Genomic DNA, 10,867 nt, shown 5'->3' with positions numbered 1-10,867 from the left:
CATACACACACATATGATTGACTTGTCTTGCTACCTTGGAGGATGCTGTCAAAGTCTGTGTTTTATAGGATTAATGCAGGTTTGGCATGAAATGTCTAGGTTGTATGTGGAAGATTCAGGGTTATGGAAGGTTAGGGAGTCATGTTATGAAAAGTCATATAATCTACATAAAAGTGGGCATTGGCAACTGAGGTGCCAATAGGTGATTGACGTATAGAAAGAAGAGATTGAGGAACAGAACTGAATCCTAGGGAACACCAGAATTGACTGAGAATGAGGCAGAGAGAGCTCAGTCAACACTTACCACAATGTTGCAATCTGATAAGAAGCTATTGATCCAAGACATGAGAAAAAAGCAGAGCTTGTATACAGGAAGTTTTTATAGGAGATCTGCATGCCAGACATCAGCAAAACAAAAACTTTGTTGATGTCTAGAACAACAAACTTATTTTCACTGGGGAACAATACAGTCTACTATGAGATATGTAAAACAATGAAAACAGCACCACATAAGTGTTTTGTTAAAACTAACAGATGAATAGACATCAACTTTTTGGAGAGAGATCTGTTATTTGAGAGTTTTTTTTTGTTTTTGAAAATTATTTTCTTTAACTCATTTTTAATGATATGTTGGTTTCATTTTGTACCAGAGAGCAGAGGTAAAAAAAACATTGTTCTTGTGAACATATTCAGCAAGATCACCTTTATATATATAAATATGTTTGTATCTTATCTACTATCTTGTTACAGTCATTTGACTGTGGCCACGCAGGGGCACTGCCTTGAAGGATTTTAGTCAAATAAATCGCCACTAGGACTTACTTTTTTTAAGCCTAGTACTTATTTTATTGGTCTCTTTTGCCAAACCACTAAGTTTTGGGGTGTCATAAACACACCAATACCAGTTGTCAAGTGGTGATGGGGGACAAACACAAAGACACATACACATATGTATATATATATATATACACAAACACACCAACACACACACACATACGATGGGCTTCTTTCAGTTTTTATCTACCAAATCCACTCAGAAAGCTTTGGTTGACCTGAGGCTATAGTAGAAGACATTTGACCAAGGTGCTATACAGTGGGACTGAACCAGGAACCATGACTGGGAAGCAAGCTACTTACCACACAGAAACACCTGCGCCTGTATGTTTATAATACACACACACACGCACATATATACGTATGCATACACAGGAATGTATCTATTTGCATATGTGTGCGTGTACTTGAATCTTTCGTATACGTGTTAGTGTATTATCTATGATGATGTATTCTATAATATCCCTACTTTTCTAAATACTGCTTTGGTAACCTGTTTGCAAGCCATTATGCAAAATTTAAGCTTCCATACTATATTCCAAATAAACCCCGTCATTTTTGACAGGTACTACATACACACACTCACGCACACGCACACACACACGCACAAACACACATACACACACATTGTATTTATCTTCGGAAAAATGTAATTTATTCTTTTAAAGGAAATTTGCAAAACAAACATTCGCTGGTTAAAATTGATAGGTGGTAATTTAGTTGCTGAATAACTGAGAACTATCATAGTTGATAGATAACTTTGGAAATGTATAATTTAATCGAATTTTTAAACCTCGCAACCTACGTGTAAATCTTTCCAATCAGTATTTATTGAAATCAAATTAATATTACACATTTTTACAATACAATATTTTGCTGTTGTTGAATTTGTTTTTAACAACGGCTTTTCAGAAAAACCCTGTATCATAGTGTTTCTTTTCAGTTTTAGTTGCGGAATAATTTTTATTCATTAGGTCTGAATGAATATTATTAACGATGTTCTAAAATATTAAGTAATTGACACGCTAGATATATTATCTTACATCAGAAAATGTTGGAAATATTTGCTAAATTTGCTAATGTTTTCTAGTAAAATAAAACGAAAAACGTTTCTCAATTTTAGATTTTGTAGTCAACCCATGAGAACTGAACAAAATGGCGGCCAGCTTGTGTTGTAAATGAGGCATAAATTTAATGTCTTTTTGCGTTGAAACTATTTACTAAATCACAGATGCTCGTATCGCTGGCAATTCTTCGCATTGAAGTTAATGATGATTATCTGGTGCCTTCATCCTTCAAATATAAAGGTTTGCTATTAAATTTTAGTTCTTCTCTAGTTTTCTTTCTTAAATTAAAATATGTAAATATTAACTTGTTTAGCATTGGCACAAGGCTACAAACTTTAGGTGGGGGTTGTAGGTGAGTAAATCAACCTCAGTACGTGACTGGTACCTTTATCTCAACCCGGAAGTTTGTTAGACAAAGTCGACCCTGGCGGGATCTGAACTCGAATCTTATTTATTTTCAGTTCACTGCAACACCGTTTCTGCTCTTCGTCTTCTTAAATATATATTTATATATATGTATATAATAAGAAATAACAAATGTAATGGAGATATAGTATAGATAAATGATTTAAAATTTGAAATACTGTAAAATATTTGGGCGATAAGTTTTAATGAAATAAATGAAGTCATTCATTGGATGACGCAAATGTTTACTAAAAAACAAACAAAACAAATATAAACAATTTTTATTTCCAGGCGTCATAAACATTTTCTGATGATGTTAACTCGTATATCGTTGTCGTGAAAACAGATAAGATAAAATATATCCCCAGTTTATATTTTGCATTCATGTTGTTTATCCGCGGGTCACCTGACCAAACAAATCTACGATACAAAGCATTCCAATTGTGGCCACCCATCTTTTGATGTGTATCAAAGACATGTCCTTCGTCCTCATAGGATGTGATTTGAGGGAGATTTGGTTATTATTTCTACCATTTGGAATGACGTATACTCTTCTTCAAAATGAGATTAAGTAATTAGTTTTAGAGTAATTAATTTCCGATACTAGCGTTAATGTCTTTACACTTAAATGTTTTTGTTTTTATTGATATTATATAATTATTTTCTATATCCAATTTCTTAATGATTCCCTCTGAGACTGCCAGAAAACTGTTTTTATTAATGTTTCTGTTTATTTGTTTATTTAAATTTTTGTAACCAAAATATCCTCAAACTCAATGATGTATTCATTATAATTGATAGTCTCTAGTATTCAGGATAATTGATAGTCTGGAATGTAAGACATACCTCGACAGGATTGCCTTGACATTATTATTATATTATGTAATTTGAAATATCGGTCGTCTTAAAAGAAAAATTACAACCCCCACCCAAATATAGATTTGATTAGAATATGTGTTTTTGTTTATTAAACCATATTGTAGTTGTGGTGAGGATTACAGACAAGTTATAGTTATGTCCCTTCGATTGCCTGATAGTGTAATGTTTTCCCCACCTCCCCAAATATAAATTAATTTTCCGACGTATAACAACATCAACAATCCTCAGAGAACTTAAATTCTTAAGCAGGAAGAAATTGTATTAAAAAAGTAGTAATGGCATATCTCATTCAGGAATGAGAAATAAATATTCAATGATTTTGAAAATCCTTTTCTAGAATGTGCTCTCATAAAAATCTCTTAAACCTATATTTTTGTTTGAAGTGTGTAATATTTTTGCGATCTCTTAAACCTATATTTTTGTTTGAAGTATGTAATATTTTTGCGATATACATATATCTGTGTCAATACTTCTCCCCATTTTATTTGCTTATTATTCACTCCACAAGGAAATTTACTGTTTGTATGTCTAAGATTTTCGGTATAGTCCAGTTAAATTACATGGGAATTTAATTAACTTTGTGATAGCCTATTCTTTCGTCTGGAGTGCTTACGCGGGATCAGTTACATTCTTAAAATTCAGGTTTTGTAGCTTTTATCTTATGTATGTATATGTGTGTTTTATAGCTTATATCTTACGTATGCATGTATGTATGTGTGTGTATGCAACAAGCAAGCCCTTTGATACGGAATTAGACGACAATCGTAACTCAAAAGCTATTTTTCAATCTTTAGTCGAGTAGAGTAGTGCTCATGACCCTTTACAGGGCCGCTACTTGTGGAAGGTAGGAGAGAAATTACCTTCAATCCGAAGACCTTGTCCATATTCTTGCAACCGAATGGACTCTACTAAAGATGACAGGTGATGATATTAAATACCTTGAGCCTACAACCAGCAGTTGGAAAATATCAATGACTTATTGCCTAAAGATAGAAAAATCATTAATCAGTATTGGTAGATAGTATGCACTTTCTATTCTCCATAGATTAGAACTGGATATTTACATGCTTTAAGTGCATAGTCGGAGGAACTTGAAGATTGGAACGATGAGTGATAAATTTAAGTGAAATTATGTTGCATTCCAATAATAGTAGATTATATATATATTTCTGGACATTTCCCAGTAGAGTAAAATTGGGTTTTCATACAAATTAACTTGTGGATCTGTTTGTAATCAATCTCAAACGAACTGCGATTGGATGTTGTAAATGAGCTATTAACTCATTAACTGCGAAATAAGTTTAATGGTTATTCCAGTAATGATGTTAAAATATGTACCAAAATATAAAATTGGTATTTTCAGCATGTTACGTTGCCTCAAACTTGACTTATCTCAACAAAAAGTAGTATCAAACGACATTCCTCAACAAAAGATAATTGCTTTCTGCAGTTCGGGGTAATGAAATTTTTAGAGGATATATCTGATTTCTACAGTGAAAGGGTTGAAACTGAAAAGAAATGTGTTAAATACTTCAATATGTGCATTGCTAATATTGCATTTCAAGTTAAATTATTGTGAGATTTATTCTTTCAACCATGTATGTGGTAATTTCATTGTCATCTTTATTGTTTTATTATATACATCCCATGCTGACACTTGTTAGATGAACAATCCTGTCTCTCTTAAAGATAAAATCACTTCTCTTATTGAGAAAATTTTGTACCTTTTCTTCTGAATGGCATTAATTTCATGCAATTAAAATCTTAGAAGTTGCCACAAATACCTGGCCTTATAAACACTAATGATTTTTCCAGATGACCTCACATACATAACATAGCAGAAACTTTCCCAAAGGTAACCTTTATTTTCAAGACCAGAAAATATGTCTGCACTGATTAATACTTGGACTATTACAAAGTTCAAGTAAGACCCATAAACAAATACTGTCATTTTTCCTACCTTACCTATCCCTACTACAATGGCTTTGCTCCTCACTTCTAAGCTCATTTGACACATCTTAAGCCATGAAAAATAAATTAACTGGTGACTGTATTGAATTGTTTAATATTAAAGCTTTTACATGTTACTTAGTATTGCAAGCTTAGCCAAGTTCTTTCACATTGACTTGCACATGGAATAGTTGTTAAACTTTAGCCACTGAAAAAACCTCTACATAGTCACTTGACATGTTAGAAAAAGCAGCTGAATTTATGTTAAGTAACTCCCTACAATCTGAAATGGAAGGACACATTGGATAATGTTGGTTTAGATGGACTGTCTGAAAAAAAAAAAGAATTAGATGGGATGATCATGGCTGGAGTACTCTTGATTATAAGTTTGGTCAGTCAGGTCTAATTTAATGTTAAACAAGAACTGCCATCCACTGCCATCTGTTTGTGGCTTAGACCCTAATTCAAAACCAGTACTTGCTCCAGCACTTGAGGCTGGTTATTAAAGCCCTGATTAATGCAAAATCTTTCTTGATGACCTGTAGCCATTTGTTCACTTGCCCAACACAATATCTCTGTTAATTCAAGCACAGAGTTGGAATAATGCAGCTTGAACAAAAGTGTTGAATGTCAACATGGTTACCAAACCAATGTAGATAATGACTCTTCTCTTCCCTGAGCTACATACTTGGAAATTACATTCACACTTGTCAGTGTGGTAAATACATTGTATTATTCTCAGGCACTAATTGTGAAATACCTTCAGGTGACAGGGGTCCTCAATCCAGAGAAAGTTCAAATTTCATAGCTACCGAGGAGAATTATCAGTGATTAGGAGTCACTGGATTTTGAGCAGAACTTTCAGTGGGTAATATGAGCTACATTGATGCAACTCTCATTTTCATGCTTTGATTTAAAAAGTTAGCATGAAAAAGGATCCAGTTTCACAAATTGTTGTGCTTCTCTTAAATGAATATTAGTAATTGTGAGAATGCATTTATATTCACTTGCCATTCGAGCATGATCGTTGCCAGTGCAACAAACTGGCTTCCGTGCCGGTGGCATGTAAAAAGCACCATTTGAGCCTGATTGTAACCTGCGTCGCCTTACTGGCACTTGTGCTGGAGGCACGGGAAAAAACATTCGAGCGAGGTCGTTTACCAGTACAGCTGGACTGGCTCCTGTGCAGGTGGCACATAAAAAGCACCATTTGAGCGTGGCCGTTGCCAGTACTGCCTGACTGGCCCTCGTGCTGGTGGCACGTAAAAGCACCCACTACACACTAGGAGTGGTTGGCATTAGGAAGGGCATCCAGCTGTAGAAACTTTGACAGATCAGATTGGAGCCTGGTGCAGCCATCTGGTTTGCCAGACCTCAGTAAAATCGTCCAACCCATGCTAGCATGGAAAGCAGACGTTAAACGATGATGATGATGATGTAAAGACAATTAACAGGATATTGGTTTGGATTGCTTTGATTTTCAGGTTTAATTTACCTTGAAACATTCTTGAGCTCATCTGATATGACCAGAAGATCAGCATTAAGACAAGCTCAGGAGAATAATGTTGCTGACATCATCAAGGTCCCTGGCGAACTCTATAGTATTCAGCTTAAGCTGTAAATGGCTTCCAGTGAGTCATAAGGTTGAATACAGTCAGCAGTAATGTACAACTTTGTTGAACACCACTTAGACCATAAACATATTCCTTACTTCTTTGTTCTGTTTTTGGTCAATTGCTAGAATTATTGATATACTTTTTTGCTTGAGTAGTTTCAGTGTCTTACCATCCGTTTCCATACTACTCTACAGTAGCTTAATTATTCACTAATTCGGAGGCATCCACTAACTCCATAAATGCAAAGTTTATGGCTGTTGTAATGACTATCTCTATTCTAAAAAGCATTAGAGTTTAAAATTTGGGACAGCACATCCATAATAATGGCAGAGGTTGAGTATGTACCTCTCTAGCATAGTAGAAATGATTGAAGAGGTTAATGGCCAAATTTTTTGTGGCATCATTCATCTAGATGATTCTAATAGGAACCATAAAAAAATCTAACTTTATGATTGCACTTTTCCAGTCTTGCAAATAAACTTTACACATAACTAAATTTTAGAAACATTCTGATGTACACTTGGCTACAGAGATATCAAAATAAACTTTAAAGACTTCAGCAAGGATATTCTTTAAACTGTGGGATGTGATAATTTTCACTTTGACACTTACTCTTTTCATCTACAGTCAGTGAATAAGATCCCTCATTATATCGAAGCAATGCAGTTGGAGCCACATCTAATGTGACTCTGTTTTTGTCCTGATTATTGATTATTTTCTTAACTGTCATCACCTGAATTCTCTCTGTGGTAATCAACATCCAATCTTCATGCCATATTAAATTAATTGCTTGTAGATTTTTATCATCCTCTTCACCACTCATTACATATCAAATTGTTGGATTTTGTACAACACATTTTTATTGTTCATTGGATTTTAGTACATATTTTACATGCATTTTTGTTGTGTATGTAATATATATTTGTCTGTAAATACATAAGACATTGCCTTGTAAAACACACCTTTAGCTGACTAAATTGAAGTTGATTAATATGTACATGGTAATTCTGTTCCTTCTTATCTGGAGAGCTGTAGAGTTACTGGCTTATTCAAGAATTATTGATATAAGATTAAAAAAAAATCAACACAATAGTGTTATACCAATAGCCATGTAGGTATTATAAAATTTCTTATCCAATTCTTGTTATAACAGATATGATGGCCAAAATTTGCACTTACTGGACTACATTTTGATTGGTTGTTGCTGGATTTTGTCAGCTGTGCATGCTATATAATAATAATAATAATAATAATGAAATTATTGTATACAGTGCTCAGGTGCACCACAACTTGTCAGAGTATATGCAGTAATGTAGTGTTGGCGAATCTCAGAAAGCAATCCCGATAGGACACAACCAACTTGAATTTTCTTCAACTTCTTTACTTCATTCTGAAATTTGATATTAATATAATAATAATAATGAAACCTTGTCTACACGTATGAGTCAATTCTTAAGTTACAATCCAGATGTTTGGACATCTCTTGTCTAAAGGCTATCATCAGTTGTAGGATGGGTTCAGGCTTGAATTTTAAAACTATTTTGCTCCCCTGGGAAACCAGACATTTTAGTCCCAGACCAACATTGTATGAACATGGCTCAAAATAGCATCTGTGGTTAATCACAAAGTAAGAGAAATGCTAAATATTTGGCTGATGAATGAGGAAGATAATAACTGTAGCATATAAAATTACTTGGAGCCAAGATAGTTGACCTCCCAATCTGCCAGATGTTAATTGAGACAAGTGCTGGCAACAGATGGCTCCTTATATGGAATATTCTATGGTTCAAATGAGAAAGTCAGAAATTGTACCAAAATTTTTGTCAGACCACTTGTTTAGATATAAATGATTCTTACTCTTTTTACTGTTCCAACCTTTGCCTGTAGCCATTCTGGGAGGTGTCACCATTAGTGTTACTTTTAGTTTATTTCATTTCCACAGCCCCCTCTCTGTGGTTGGTCTTAGTAAATGACTGAGTTGGATATTAAAACCTACACGATGAATAATAATAATAATAATAATAACAATCCATTCTACTATAGGCATAAGACCTGAAATTTTTGGGGAAGGGTTAAGTTGATTACATCAGTCCCAGTACTCAACTGGTACTTTATTTATTGATCCCAAAAGGATGAAAGGCAAAATAGGCCTTGGTAGAATTTGATCTCATAACATAAAGATGGGCAAAATGCTGACAAGTAGATACTGAGAGAGGGACTGAACCTTGGATCACATGGTTGGGAAGCAAGTTTCTTAACCACACAGTCGCACCTGTACATAATTGGTTAGTAATATTCAACAGATGCATTTTACATATTTATCACCTCTGTCCAACCTTTCCCTACTCAGCCCATTTCTGTGTGAGATAGATTATTCATAACCTTGTCTCAGTTCCTGTTCATTGTTTCTCTAGGTGCCAGATGACAAGCCCACTGATTTCTTAGGGTTACTCATATTTCTTTAGAATGGTGTCTATTACCATAACATCTGTAGTGTCTGATACCATTATGGTGATGTTATCCATATATGTAGAAACAGTTCTGCATCACTGTTCAAATCAGATGTTTCTCAACATTGCCAGTTTCCACAGGGGCGACTTGTGATTCAGTACATATAGAAAATTATCTTTGGTAGACTGAGTATATGATTTAAAGCAGTTTCAGTTGGTGGTCATTAGCTTTAACTGCCATGCAAATACCATAGTATATTGAAGTGAGCAAGCACTTAATCCTGACAATGTATCTTTTATGTTTCATTTTGAAGAAACGATTGAGAGCCGGTCTCACCACTAGCACATCTGTCATGATACTTTTCCTAATCACCTCTTATCATTTGTGCTCTAGTTCTCTTGATCTACTTTTATAATCACTCTCTTTAGAATGCTATACCCAGTTATTAATAGTTGCTCCTGTCAACTTCTGCTTAACTAATTTGCTAATCCAGCCACTGTAAGCTTTGCTTACTGGGAATGATGCATTAATCTCTTAGTAGCTGTATCCTTGTCTATGCATTCTAAGTTAACTGTGCAGATCACAAATTTGTAGTTTGCGTAACCAATCAGTTGAAGCTGGACATTTGGCACTATCTTTATCCCCCAATGTAACAAATACCCTGTCTAGATACAATTTAGATGATCTAGTGGTGGTTCTTTGTCTACACTGGTGCATTTGAGAAATCCAGTTGATACATGGCAGGCAGTTGTAACTGCCTGAGCAGTTTTGTGAGGTTTTTATACACCACTCTTAAACCCACTATGCATCTAAAATGCTATTCCAGTTTCCCATAGTACTAAAGAGCAGGATGTTCGAAAATTGCTTTTAGACATTTGAAGAAATCTGGATATCTTTTTCCATTTACAACATAGACAGCTATTAGTCTGAAGGCATCACCTTCACTTCTGTTTACATCCCGTACCTTTATCTTAATATCACAAATATCTCAAGATCCAAGCTGTTCCAAAACAACAATATCAACTCACCATTAGGGTGATGACTTTTTTCAAGTTGAGTAAGGCCAAGGTACCAGAAGGTGAACTTTATGTTATAATGACAAAAAATCATAATCATTTCTTTCTTTGACACAAAAAACTGATGACAATATATTTGACAACATTTTTGCTATGAACATGTGTTTATTGTTCAAGTAATAAGACGTACTGTTATGCATTGTTAATGTAATAAGTGAAGCCTAATACAACAGCAGTTTTCAAAGATCCTTGTTGGTTAAAACAAATCACAGAGTTAATTTTTCAGAAGATCTGCAATCTAATTCCTCCATTAATTTTACTGCATGTTCAGCACATATGTTTGAACACTGAACATCTTGAATTACTGATTCTTTAAGATTCCAATTAACTTTCAAACAGTTGCTTGCTTTAGTATATCCAGAAACTTCTTCTGAAAGTTTCTGGTAGGCCATGCTGTCAAAACTTTGGTAACAAAACTACATTTCCATCCAGTTTCTGCTGATAAAACAACACATGTTGTAGAGCTTTTCTCTACTTTGTGGTAGAAGCATGTATGTGAGGATGGCCAAGATCGCTTGTGAATTCCAAAGTGCATTGCTAAGTCTAGGAAGTTTCTAAACTTAGTTAATGGGAAAATGCTTTGTTGCTG

At 34.5% G+C, this 10,867-nt stretch overlaps 1 protein-coding gene across 1 annotated transcript in view; it reads left to right on the top strand.

Moving 5' to 3' along the window:
* Positions 1–1,964: 1,964 nt before the first annotated feature.
* LOC115213043 (BRCA1-associated protein) overlaps positions 1,965–10,867 on the top strand; it is a 62,732-nt gene continuing 53,829 nt past the window's right edge. The window contains exon 1 of the mRNA XM_036502551.1: positions 1,965–2,141. Coding sequence (XP_036358444.1) covers positions 2,066–2,141 — 76 coding nt within the window. The 5' untranslated portion in view covers positions 1,965–2,065. The remainder of the gene's footprint in view (positions 2,142–10,867) is intronic.

This window comes from Octopus sinensis, linkage group LG1 (genome assembly GCF_006345805.1).
Source record: "Octopus sinensis linkage group LG1, ASM634580v1, whole genome shotgun sequence".
Classification (NCBI taxonomy): domain Eukaryota; kingdom Metazoa; phylum Mollusca; class Cephalopoda; order Octopoda; family Octopodidae; genus Octopus; species Octopus sinensis.
The sequence above is the reverse complement of the archived record's forward strand: the minus strand, read 5'-3'. Positions and strand labels throughout refer to the sequence as shown.